The 13,838-nt window shown below is 38.6% G+C and overlaps 1 protein-coding gene across 1 annotated transcript; it reads left to right on the top strand.

The window, feature by feature from the left end:
* Positions 1-1,997: 1,997 nt before the first annotated feature.
* Positions 1,998-13,177, top strand: pkp1b (plakophilin 1b). Its single transcript, XM_044348110.1, has 13 exons — positions 1,998-2,298; positions 3,524-3,612; positions 4,695-5,110; positions 5,253-5,394; positions 6,214-6,421; positions 6,819-6,987; positions 8,874-8,991; positions 9,936-10,112; positions 10,617-10,787; positions 11,024-11,177; positions 11,439-11,625; positions 11,766-11,850; positions 12,248-13,177. The coding sequence occupies exons 1-13, from the start codon at positions 2,076-2,078 to the stop codon at positions 12,320-12,322; spliced, it is 2,214 nt and encodes a 737-aa protein (XP_044204045.1). The 5' UTR covers positions 1,998-2,075; the 3' UTR covers positions 12,323-13,177.
* The last annotated feature ends 661 nt before the right edge of the window (positions 13,178-13,838 follow it).

The following is a 13,838-nucleotide window of genomic DNA, read 5'->3' as shown; positions in this document are numbered from 1 at the left end:
CCCGTATGATGATAAAGCAATACCACAATTTAAAATTGTTCTATTACAAGACATGTGGAGCATTCAAAAATTTGCTGAAGTAGAAAATAATATCAGCAAAATATGATTTTATCAAAAGTAGAAGCACTTATTATGCAGGCTGGCCTTCTTCATTGTATTATTATGTAATATACAGGGGTGGGAAGTATATTTATAGGGGAAGTAAGTATATTTATTCAAGTTCTTTAACTTTTGAGGTACTTGTAATTTCCTTTAGTATTTCCATTTGATGCTACTTTTTACTTCTACTCTATCAAACAGCAGGGGAAAATATTGTACTTTTTACTCCACTAAATTTATTTCACACATGATAACTTTATAAAATGTAATGAATTGTTACTTATTAAACCAGTAGTTCCCAAACTTTTTGGCTTGTGACCCCTTAAAAAAGTAGTCTAGTAGAGCCCCATTCATTATCACACATTTTAGACGTCTGTGAGTTGTTAGCAGTTTCACCTGAGGGTGACTTTACCTTCCAAGGTTTCATTTCAGTAACTCATATAGGCCCAGAGAGGTCAAAGTATCCAATATTATCCAACATCCAATAATTCATAGACAGGAAAAGATTTAAGTCCATAAAATGAATAAAATTTGTAAAGCAGAACTTTGTTTCTTCTTTGAAACCCTCTGATTTATTTTGTGACCCTTTGGAGGGGGCCCGACCCCTAAGTTGGGAACCTCTGGACTAAACTACCAGACCACATAAGTCCACAACAAGTCCACCCCGACCAATGTAATAATGTCATATAAATTAAAATATTCACAGGGGCCATTTGTCTGCAGAATGTGTACTTTTACTTTTGATACTTTAATAGCTGATAATACTTCTGTACATCTAGTTAAGTTGAATTTTGAACATGGAAGGATCACTGAACAGACCTACTGGGCTCAGGCCCAGTGGCCCAAGCAGTCAGGGGGGCCCTAGACCAGAGCCTCTGTTTGAAGTGACTGTTAACATCTCTTGTTGAAAAGTCACCAACCTCAGTTCAGTTAAAAGTAGTGATCACGGTTTGTGCTCCTGATCCTTCTCAGAGTCTTTAAATATTGAATATCTGACACCAAAATCCAATCAAACATTCATTTTTGCTTTTTGCTCATTTTTCCTTCATGTTACAGATCCACGGCATGCTAATGCTACAGTAACATTTCATTAAAATGCTTTACTTGCATCTCAGGCTTTCCTATAGTATTTTGTACAATCTCTGTGTGACAAGTGTCACTGTGGATCTGCTGTGGTAGGAAGCTTTGGAGAGCCTCTCTTCATCTCTAATGTGAACTGAGTACTGAAGGTTTTCATATGCAGGTTTTTGAACCAACAGCAGCACCTGAGAGCTCTGATTCACCTGCTTTATGTCACAGAAAGAGACACAAAACGACTGACTGACACAGCTGGGATTTATCTGGTGGGGGGCCTTTTACATGTCTGTGCTCAGGGACCCATTGTCTCATAATCCGTCAATGATTTTGAATCTTGTAATGGTATATTTTTACATTGTTGTGTTTGTACTTTTAAGGATTTGTGTAACTATTTCCTCTTGTCATTGATCATAAAAATTATCTCTGCTGGCACATGAATGAGTAAATAGCTTTTTTATGATGTGGCTGGTGAATGTGGCACCACTGTTGCGTAGTTTATAATGCATCGTTTTTAAACTCTGGTGAAATTGAACTAGTAGTTGTCAGATACATGTAGTAGAGTACAAAGTACAATAGTTAACCCTGAGATTAAGTAGCATAAAATGGAAATATTCAAGTAAAAATAGGTTACTCTAGAGTAGTAAATGTACTTAGTTCCCATCAGTGGAAGTAATGGTTTAACCAGCTGCACAGTTCCTCAATTTAATCGAAGGGTATAAGTCAAGGCAAGCAAAAGAAAGCAGGGAGTGAGAGTTAAACTCTGCGGTTCAGTCTTGAAGCTCTATTGTTCGTGTATGGGCGCGGTCAAATCGTGCAGGGCAGGGCAAGGTGTGCTTGTAATACCTCAGACAGCGCCGATGCTCCGCAGCTGACTGGCTTCTAGTACGAGCCTCCTCTGGATGTTGTCGAGCAACCCAGACAGTTTACAAAAAATGACGAGTCTGGATCCGCTGAAATCAGCCATTTCCATCGGGAATGTGGATGACACGTCGCTGGCCCTGCCGTCCGTGAAGCAGTTCAGATCAGGACAGCAGCGGGTCCTGGAGCAAGTGCAAAGTATCAAGAGAACCAAGTCCAGACAGTCAAGCAGCAAGAGTGGATCCACTTCTTTATCTCCAACAAGTAAGACTCCGCCAAGGCCAGTTCAAGTTCTGCACATTTACTAGGCTGATTCTTGTATGTTTTGTATTTTTTTTAAAAACTTTTCCCACCAGGATTCAGTAATTCTACAACAGGATTTCAGCTTGAAAATGGTTTTGAAACAACAATTATTAATTTTCTCAAATATTATTTCCCAGGAAGTTGCCTGGAAAATATATAATCTGATACTAATTGGCACTTGTTAACAGAAAAGTTGTGAGACAGTTTATTTGGAGCTTTAGTTTACTTACATTTTACAATTAAAACCTTACACATTGGAATCTTTTTTTTTAAAGTACTGCAATACTGCAAGTTATTATAGAGAGTATCACAAACAGTACTGCAATACTGTAATACTGCATGTTATTGTAAAGAGTATCACAAAGCAAAAAGCTGATTTCACTGTTTGTGTGTTTATATGTTTAAATTTTACTAGTTTTATGCAAACAATATAATAAATAAATCTAGATTTGAGCATTTCTACCACAGAATTGTATTCCTATGTATTTATTTAACACCTTCATAGTGGAGAAAAAAATTACAAAGTGTGATCAAACAGTTAAAAATCTAATTAATTCAAACATTTAAGGGACCCTCTTCTTTGTTTCTGGTCAGTTTTCAGAGAGTGGTTGTTGTGAGCTCAATATTTCTAAAATCCTGGCTACAGCTCTGATCTAAATCTTATACACTCCAAACTCTGTTGATGTGGAGTGACTGGACAGGCTGGCAGTTTTACAAAAAAGCAATTATAAGAGAAAAAGAAAAAAATTAAGATGGCCATGAGACCCGCCTCTCTGTGAAATCAGAATGAAATGTTTGAAAATCAGAACAACAAGAGTAACTTTATTTTAAAATATTTTATTTCAAGGTCCATCATGTCCCATCTCTTAAAAAGATGATAGACATGTTTATTTATTGAGCATTAACGTTAGAATCTGCTCATTTTAAAAGGTTTGCAGTGTGATCTTTATAGTTTTATTTAGCAAACATCCACACAGACTTTCACTTAGCCCTGTTCCCACTTTGGGCCTCTGTTTCCTGCTACCAAAGTGGTGACAGTGATGAAGCATAAACCATAGATCAGGCTTGCCACTGGGGAACTGAATAGATTCTACTTCTTCTTTAGAGCCAATAAATGAGCAGCAGTGACCTCAGGTATTTATTGTTCAGATGATATGAGCTGATAACTCTCAATATTTCTTTATAGGCCCTTTGTCTGACAGTGTGTTCTCAGATGTTTTCAAGTACAGCACACCTAATGGAAATGCCCTGTCTGGAAAGAGCTTTTCTAAAACTGTGAGTAAATTTGGAGTTTATCTATCATTCTTTATCACACCCATTAACTGACAAAAGCAACTTTTGTGGTTGTATTAACCTCACAGTGTCATCCAAGAGAAACTGATGAGAGTCTGAGGGAAGTTTTAAGGACTGACTTATGAAAGAGTGATAGAGTTGTCTTTCACCACTATTTGATGCATCACCATTGCAGAAATAGCACAAGAAACACCCATGACAGTGTGCATTTTCTTTTTGCAGCTAAGTGTGGAGAGATTCTCAGTTTTTTAAATCTGCCCAGATGAACATCAAAATAGGTTTTGCTCACTGTAATCATTCCTCCTGTTCACACTGACCATGTGAAGATTACAGCTAGATAAGATTAAGCTTACAATATAATATTTATCTGAAGATAATATGAGGCGTCAGCAGTTTCGGTTAGTCAAACAAAGTGGATATCTTCCATGGTTACAGTTTTTTTAGTAAACATTTGCCTCTTTGTGTCTCCTCAGAGAGTGATTCTCTGTTGAGCTGCGGTGGAAGTATAGTAACAAAAAGAGGGAATATTGACTAATTTGGACGGATGAAGCTTCATATTATCTTTGAATAAACCTTTAAATACATTTTTGCAAAGAAAGAGGGCTGTGGATTTTGTCCCCCATCACTTACATTGAATCATGCATTGAAAGTGCATAATGATAACGGCCAACAGGAGGAATGATTATGGCAAGAAATTCATGTGTCAGTGTTTGTTTGGGCATCTGGCTGTTGTTTTAGGACAGACTTGAGAAACAGTGAAGCTATCCTTTAATACTAAGACACAGAGACTCAAAAATCACGTTTCTCCCTTTTCTGTCTAAAAAAAAACAGTTTCCAGAACCTTCCAAATTATTTCTGTCTTCTCACACAAACATTTCTCTCCCACATTCATATGACCACACTGCTTGATGGCTGCACATTTCTTTCACATTTTGTTCTAATTCATTGCCAGTTCCATGTCATGTCAGTCACTCTTCCTGCTCACACTTCATTGCTGGTGAAATAAGCCTTCACCAGACAGGATTATTTTTCATTACAAACACATGCATTCTTTGGCTCTGCAGCTCAGCCAAGAGAAAAACAACAACTGGCAAACAATCAGCATCTCCAAGGGATCCACTGTGAAGAGAAACACAGCAGCATCTGCTCACTATGAGCAGAGTTTCGCCCCCGTCATCTCCATGGCGGTCGGTAAAACCAACAGCAGCCGCAGTGAGCCTGATCAGGCCTGGCAGCGCTCCATGCCAAAACACTCTACTCCTCCGCAGAGATTGCTTTCCAAAAACAGCACCTACAGGGCAGATAGGAGTCAGTTTATAACAAACACCTTGGTCCAGTCTCAGCCTCTGTACACTGTGAACGGCACAGGTCAGACCAGACCCAACTTCCAGGTAGTGTGCGGCCAAATTAACACGTTGTCCAAAACACCTCCGAAGCCTCCGGTCTTTGAGTGTGCACCCAAGAGCAAAGGAGACTCTGGGTGAGTGAGAAAGTAAAGTTTTCTCTCCCTAACATGCTTCATTTTCTTAATTTCATAGAATTGTTATAATGTTTCAAATGAACAAATGAAGCTCGCACGCTCTCAGTGTTTATAAATTGTATTTTTTTTTTGCCCCTTACAGGTCAAATGGGAACAGTGGAGTTGCTGACATCACTATGAAGGAGGCTGTGGAGTATCTTTCCAGTGAGGACGAGACTTATAAGCATTGTGGCGCCTCCTACATCCAGCACAACACTTTCATTGATGACAAGGCCAAAGAAGAGGTGGTTTATCTTGTTTTCTTATCATATCATCAGACTGCTTATGATATCCATCTGAGCGTAACCAGAGATTCAGTGTGGAGACTCAGGTGACAAAGGTTGAGGAGATAATAAAATATATTTTCCTGCCAAAATGAAAATTCATCATTTGCTAGTTCTAGCTTCATAAATGTGAATGTTTTCTTTAGTTTCTTTAGTCCTCTATGACAGTAAACTGAACATCTTTGGGTTGTGGACTGTTGGTCGGGATATAATAAGACATTTTAGGTTGCATCATGGGCTTTGGAAAACGGTGATCAACATTTTTCACCATTTTTTGACATTTAATAGACTGAACAACTAATTGATTAATTGAGAATATAATTGACAGATAGTTGTTAGTTGCAGCCCTAGGCCAGTTGGTAATCCAGCCTTGCAGCTGAGGGTTTTCGGACAAAGTCCTCCCTACAAAAACAATTGTCTTTTCACACCAATAAACAGACAGGTACACTGGAGACAAAGCAAATATTCAAAACAAAAAATCACACACGTGTGAAAATGTCCAATGGAGGTTAAAAAATGGAGGTTAAATTATACATTTTCCAAGTTTAGGTGCTGACAGTGCGCAGGAGCTGATCTTCTGTGGGGTTAACTACTGGTTTCTACCTGCCATTTCTGTGGAACATCCTTTAACTCACTGTAATTCATCATAGAAAATAGAAGCTTCTTATGAAACCAATAATCCGACATCACTGTTTAAAATAAATCCCTGTTATTTGGCCTGTGGTAAATTATTATGTGTTCCCCAGGTGTGCTAACTCCTGAAGCTCTCTTGTCTCGCAGGTGTTAAAGCTCAACGGGATCCCTCCCCTGGTCGGTCTGCTGCGTGACCCCAGTCCACACGTCAGCCAGACAGCCTCAGCTGCCCTCCGTAACCTGTCCTTTAAAAACGGTGACAACAAGAAGGAGATACAGCGCTGCGGTGGCATCACAGAGGCTGTAGCTCTGCTCAGAGATGCAAATTCTGTAGAGATACAGAAACAGCTAACAGGTACAAATTAGCATCAGCATACAGACACACACCTAACCATGCAAACAAGACAGACAGAGCACCGCTTGTGTATAGTGTACCATAGTCCTGTTTAGATCCTACTGTCAATCACAAAACCGTTTTTGACTGTTGTTGTTGTTGCATTTGAAGCTTGTTGCCAAAAATATCTTGCTGCTGCTCTAATGATGAGTCTAAATGTTGCATTAGATGAAAATGTATTAAATGTTTAAACTATTATAACTTATCAACTGGACACTGGATAGAATAGTCACATTTATACAATCTTTAAACCTATATGAACATTTTTTCTTTTTATAATTTTAAAACAAGCAGTGAATGAATATTTGATTGATGTCCTGCTGATGTCAAATAGCTGAGGTTTTCTTTTTCTTTCCAGGTCTCCTGTGGAATTTATCCTCTGCAGACAGCCTGAAGCCAGACCTGCTGAACAGTGCTCTGCCTGTCTTAATGGAGCGTGTGATCCTGCCTTACACAACAGGTCCTGACCAGATCATCAGTAACAGCCAAGACCCTGAGGTCCTCTTTCACGCCACTGGATGTCTGAGGTAAGAAAAGAATGTAACTGAGCACTTGATATAATTTCAGTTCTTTCACTTCTATGTGTCCTAACTATAGACCAAACTGTTAATTCATTTTTTCATATCTGTATAATACTTTAGTTCAGGTCATTTTCATGAAAATAAATCAGAGCCACAGGTGGCCTATATAGATATAAACAATTGCGAAATTTGAACTTTACCACTGCATTTGCAGGAATAGACGCCATATCATCTTTATTGCATGAGTGCAAGTGACAGTGAAAGTTCATTTCTGGTTTTATTGTAGCTGGCACTATAGACTGTTCTCACATTGCAGCACTTTACTTAGATTTTTTTTTTAAATAGTCTATTTTTATTTTAGATATTTTATATTGTCTCTGGGTGAAGCAGCATAAATCACTATGTGGGATACATTTATGTCCCCACTGGAGATGAAAGTAACTCAGTAGAAGCAAATCGCACCCTGCTTTAACTGATGTAAATATCAGAAATGCACCAGGGAAAGATGCATCACTTTGAAAGCTTTAGGAACATATATATATAAATACATATATACTTCCTGTATAGATTTATGTTGTTTGAATATGATGATATGTGCATAAGAGAAGATTTGTGATAAGCCAAGTTCTACTACTACTACTCTCAGTCACACTCTTAATCTCTTTATGTCTTTCCAATTTACAACTCCCAACTTTGAACTCCCCAGACGTATAAAATCAACTGTGGATTTTATATGTCTCAGGTGAGGCAGGAGGGTGAGGGAGTGGACTTAACGTTAGTGTACATGGAGTTTAAGAGATTTTTCAGTGATCGTTTTTAGTCTACAGGGCAATCAGGAAATAAATAACTACCTTGCAATGAACATTATCCAGGCTGGGACCGGAATAAATGGATAGTATAACAATGTGATGATACATATAGGCTAATTTATTTATTCAAAAAAGTGGATCTGTTTGATCCAGCCATCAACTTTGAGCAACAACATGAAAGTTAATTATGAAATCATGTGAGAAATATGTGTGAAATTATAAGTAGATTAAATATCATTACCATAGATGGGACACACACTCAATTGCCAATTAGAGAGGTGTTAATTCAACTTCCTGGTCATTTTGGAGGCTGTAGTTTGTGGTGCTCTTATATCTACTTCCTTTATACTGACTTGCCTTCTTGCTCATATTTAGTCTACCCTCATTGATATAAATAAGCCCTGAGCCTTGAGCCATCTTCTTCATGAGCTTGGCTGCACCTATAAAGAGGTCTTTCCGTCAGAGTTTCTGCTTTTGAAAAGGTTTCCTCAGGAGCGTCAGCCTGCAGAGTCTGTGTTGTGTCTGACATTTCCATGTAGGTCTCTAATTTTCTTCAGTAAACAGGATCCTCGAGTAAATGATGAGTGTATAACATCGTCATAAATCAAACCTGACCTACGGGTGATATCAGCACACTATATAATGATCTTATCTACTGTAGCTGCAAACACTCAACCGCTATGTAAATCACCTGACTGATTTCCTGTATCATTCTGGGAAAACTGTAATTGTTTGACTTGACTGTTGTTTTTTGCAGTCCCCTGACTGTACAAGATGACTATTGTTAACTTTTAAAGCAAGGTGAAATTAATCTCAAACAAGATTTTCCTGGGAATCAATTCTTGAAAACTTTGATGCAATTCCCTTCCATAATTGTTTCTAAATGAACAACAAATAGAGAGTTTCTGACTGGGCCCTTTATTGGCTCCTACTACTAAGAAAACAATAGTAATAGAAACTTTTTACAATGATAGTAGTGATTCACATTTTAATAATAATGCTTTTTGTGTGATTGCTAATAATATAGCTGTCTACTCTGTAATGTATTAAAACATTAATTATCTCGTATTTTAATCTCAACAGAAACCTCAGCAGTACAAAGCAAAGCAACAGACAGGCGATGAGAAAATGTCGAGGTTTGGTCGACTCTTTGGTCAGTTATATGAAAGGCTGTGTGGAAGCAGGCAAACCGGATGATAAGGTAAATTGTACAGTTTATTTATACTGTCTGCTAATCCCACTGAGTGTGTGTGTGTGTGCGTGTGTGTGTGTGCCATGTGCCATTCATGTGGAACGTGAATAGAAAAAAATAACATTTGTCAATGTAGCAAAGAGATACAGTTTGAAGTTAATCAATCTTTGCTCTTATGTAGCTGACGTTTGCTCAGAGTCGTTCTACAGCGACATACTGTGGATGTGCTCTGTTTTCTGCTGCACAGAAGACTATTTACTATATTTTGTAACCTTTTATACAGTTATTTATACATATATAATACATATACATATATTTATACATATATTTCATATATACTATGAAATATTTAAATTAGGTGATTAAAGGTGCAATGTGTAAGAATTGGCCACATGATCCAAACAAATAGGAGGCACCCCCACCCTTCCCCTCAAACGCAACACCCCACCACCATTATCACTCACTGAATACCACATAAAGCCTACTGTTTACAGTGAATCTGTGTGTAGTCGTAAAGATATCAAAATGGTAATTTACAGCTGGCTCTGATGTCTCTGTAGCAAAGAGCTGCACATATCAGAAAGCAGCTGCACCACAGAGATAGGTTACAACATAACTCTAATTAACCACTAAATAGTTATACTTGCCCCTAGGTTAGGTGTAAATTGTAAAATGTCACAGAACTCACTGCCACACAGCATCATTTTTTCATCAATAACATGCCATTTTACGACACAACAGTAATCCATTTGAGACCTAATTTATTGATATGATATTTCAGTATAGATCCAGCTTACTATGATGTGCTCTGATGCCAAATGGCTCATGCCAGATAACACATAGCTGGTGCAACCCCCGTAGATGTTTGATCAAGTCATTATGTTATGTGTGTGTCGGGATGCGTGAAGCCATTTTGCGAAACTCTTGTCTCCCATGTTGTTCTACCTGTTCAGTCAGTTGAAAACTGCGTTTGCATCCTGCACAATCTGACGTTCCAACTGGAGGCCGAGGCTCCGGCTCTGTTCAGCAGGATCACAGCTTTGGCCAAGACTTTCAACAGGAGCCAGAGTGGGGGCGACTCTGGCCCCATCGGCTGCTTCAGTCCACAGAGCAAAACATCAGATTACAAGGTACAACACAAACAAGCACACATACTGATGTAGACTAAAGCCCAAGGGATACTTTAATTATGACAGCTCATCAGAAATAGTAGGACAGTGGCTACAGATTGAAGGGTTTTATATTTCACATGCTCATATACGTTGTACTGGAAAATGCAGGCTTGCGTACTCCTGAGGCTGTGCTAAAAAGGCCAAAGTGCTAAAGAATAATAATAAGAATAAGAGTAAAACAAAAAATTAGAAAAAGAAATATAAAAAAAATCAACATATGTAATATAAGCATTCAACTGCTAGTATATTGATACATTTTTTTTTTTAATCAAATTTTTCTGCAATTGGACAATGTACATATGTCAAGGTGAACTATACAATAAAGTATGGACATGTTTGAGTGCAAATATACAAATGTGCAAGGCAGTGCAGGACAATGTGCCAGACACAGCAGAGGATATACTATACAGAGGTCAATGGACAGAGACATGTTGAGGATGATCTGTTTGCTTTCTTGTCCAGCACCACTTTGACTTCCCAGTTGTTGAGGAGCCACAGCCTACTGGGGCAGGCTGGCTGATCCACTCCAAAACTCTGCAGAGTTACCTGTCTTTGCTGGGCTCTAGCCAGCAAGGAGAAATACAGGAGGCCTGTTGTGGAGCACTGCAGAACCTCACCGCTCATCAAAGCATTGTAAGAAAAAATATGTCTGTCTTCTATTGAATCACAGTTTAAATTGTGTAGTTATACCCTGTTGAGGGAAAAAAAAACACATACAATACATTTTGTGTAGAGTTGCAGAGATAAGTTTGGGATTATTTTTACATTTTCTCCGTGTAAATTTGTAACTTGTAGGTAAATTTGAACTTTCCTCACTCAATGTGTTGTTTCATGAGTTTAGGAGTTGATCTGTTTTTCTACATTCAAAGGTCTCCAGTGTAATGAGTCAGACCATTGTGCAGAAACTGAACGGCCTGCAAGTTATCAGTCCCCTTTTAAAGTCAAACAAAGTCAACTTGCAAAGAAACGCAGTGGCTTTAGTGGGAAACCTGACCCAGAACCCAAACCTGCACAGTGCCATCGGTAAGAAGCAAATACAAGACCAAACTTGCAGTATGTTGACTGTTTAAAAAATGCGAAGATCATATAAAATGATTAAATCTATTAAAATCTACATTTTTTAAAATTTTTTTACATTAGACGTAGATGTTATTTTATTCGGACAACACACAGATGAGAATTGTTAGTTCCGGACAGAAATCTATTATCTTAAACAATCATTTGCAGTTCTACAAGTGTTTGCTCATGTTAAACAGCCAGTGGGTTTTATTTGACTTCTTGAAGCTCGTAAAGCCATCCCAGAGCTGCTTGGCATGCTCAGTGCAGGCACCAATCAAGGGAACGAATCTGATGACACTCTAGCCATGGCCTGTCAGACTTCCAACTGTCTGCTCATGAGGGAACCTGAGATGGGCAGGCGCCTGTTAAACAACAACCTGATAAACTCACTGAATGATCTCAGCAAAAACAGGTAAGGACAGAAAGAGAATGTGTCTGCATATGCACTTACAAGAGCAGATAAAAACTGTTCAAGATGTGGGTAATACCTATGACTCATCAGGGAATATATTTTTCATTCATGGTTCACTTCAATAACCGTTTTCCCTCTAGATATTTCCCAAAAGCCAGCAAAGCCGCATCGCTGCTTCTCTACAACCTCTGGTCAGACAAAGACACACAGAGCTTCTTGAAAAAGGTTAGTAGAGGCTTAACCCTGGGTGCCAAGATTAGTCAAGGTTTGGGTGTGTCTTCTCTGTTACTTACTTTTCGCTTAAAAGTCCACACCCCTCTTAGGTATTTGTGAGAAACAGAGGGAGAAAGGTTGATGGATTAGGCAGTGCTGTCAGGAGATGCCCAGTGAATGTGAGTGAGAAGCTGAAGTGAAAGGCAGAGGAATCTAGTAGCTCAAGTTCAAAGGAAGACTCACAGGGCTTAGTTTGCACATGTACAATGGCACATTAATATGATGCACTAGAAAAACTTTTACACCACTTACACATTTCTACTCCGACACACAGTTTGTCAATGTGTCACTTACTGTATGTAAGTACTGACGTGAAACTCTGATTTATGTTTAACTCTTTGTCCTACAGCAAGGAATGAGCAAGTCCTCATTTGTGAATGACATCACCACGGCGGCGCACAAGTCGGTTCAAATCATCGATTAACACGACAGCTTCAACAGATCTCTGAAAGTAATTTACCGAAGTCAACTCAACTCCAAATCCACTGCACACCCACGGGATGTATGCACAGCTGAGGCTTACTGATTTTTAAAAAATGTATGCATGTATGCAAATGTAATGCATCCATCAAAAAAAAATGTATGCTGTAAGGTTACTTTTTCTTTGTGGGAAAAAAGGTGAAGGTTAAGTTTAATTTCTTTTAATATATGTATGTAATCTGATAATAATACACAGTTAGGGTTATGGTAAATGGACTGTACTTATATAGCGCCTTTCTAGTCTTCCGACCACTCAAAGCACTTTTTACACTACGAATCACATTCACCCATTCATATGTTGAATGGGTACAGGGGCTACCATGCAAGGTCCCAACCTGCCCATCAGAGGAAGCTAACCTTTCACACACATTCATACACTGATGGCACAGCTATCAGGAGCAATTTGAGGTTAAGTATCTTGCCCAAGGACACATCGGCATGTGGACTGGAGGAGCCGGGAATCGAACCACCGATCTTCCGATTAGTGGACAACCCGCTCTACCTCCTGAGCCACAGCCACCCTGCTGTTATGCTGTTGTTTGGCACAGAAATTGTTGTTTTATATCATATCAGTACAATAAAATTGAAAAAATGAATTTTGATAACAGAATATGTTCTGTTCTGACAACCTGTGTTAGAGTTTCTAAGATTACTATAAAAACAGTGATGTTTTTTGAAGCGGATGTGTGTGTTTACATTTTGTAAAGGCAACTCATATGGGTGGTGCATCTTTTTGCATGTGTGTGATCTTGATCTTTTTATTGTCCTGAAAAGTGTTAATAAAGTTGACAGAAATCTACTCTTTGAGCTGTAAAGGTGAGTTTGAATTCACAATAAATTGTTGTAGTGACAGCCAGTGAATCATGAAGAGTTCAGGATTTGTCTGAGATGGCTAACATCTTGTCACACCCCTCTAGGTTTTGGCTGCAGAGTTCGAAACGCTTCTGGGTAGATTAGTAACACGTATTGTATATTCTGTTTACTCCACCCATATAATCTGTTTTCCAAGGCGTAATAACAAGCATTTAGAGCCGCACACGGCAGCTGTTGTTGCACTATTATGTAATTGTTGACCGGATTTGAACTTTGGTCTTCCGCAGTTCAAACCACATAATCCATCCAACAGCCATGAGGGTATCTGGGGTCATGGGTGATATTGAAATCTACGAGGCTTCTGGCACGGCGGATCTTTTTTCATAATCATTTCATTTTACACTGATAGAATTATGTGCTCATATGTGGTAATACATAGAAGACTGGTAATGCTGTGGGTGTGTCTCCAGCCTGACTAGATGCTCAATATAAAAAGTCATTAAGTGAGATAACAGTAGTGGTTTACAGACAAAATGAACTGGCCTGAATCTGTTACCCAACATAAATTACACATCAGATCTCGTTAAAGAAGGTGCAGTGCATGGTACTTTTATAAGTACTATAAAGCTGGTGCTCATCTCAAAAGT

Source organism: Thunnus albacares, chromosome 4 (assembly GCF_914725855.1).
Source record: "Thunnus albacares chromosome 4, fThuAlb1.1, whole genome shotgun sequence".
NCBI classification, from domain to species: Eukaryota; Metazoa; Chordata; class Actinopteri; order Scombriformes; family Scombridae; genus Thunnus; species Thunnus albacares.
The sequence above is the reverse complement of the archived record's forward strand: the minus strand, read 5'-3'. Positions and strand labels throughout refer to the sequence as shown.

Excerpts from the sequence above, each read along its gene's own strand:
- pkp1b (XM_044348110.1), top strand. The coding sequence starts at position 2,076 with ATGTTGTCGAGCAACCCAGACAGTTTACAAAAAATGACGAGTCTGGAT. Across the intron at positions 6,422-6,818 it reads GATACAGAAACAGCTAACAG|GTCTCCTGTGGAATTTATCC; the intron begins GTACAAATTAGC and ends TTTTCTTTCCAG. Across the intron at positions 11,626-11,765 it reads AATGATCTCAGCAAAAACAG|ATATTTCCCAAAAGCCAGCA; the intron begins GTAAGGACAGAA and ends TTTTCCCTCTAG.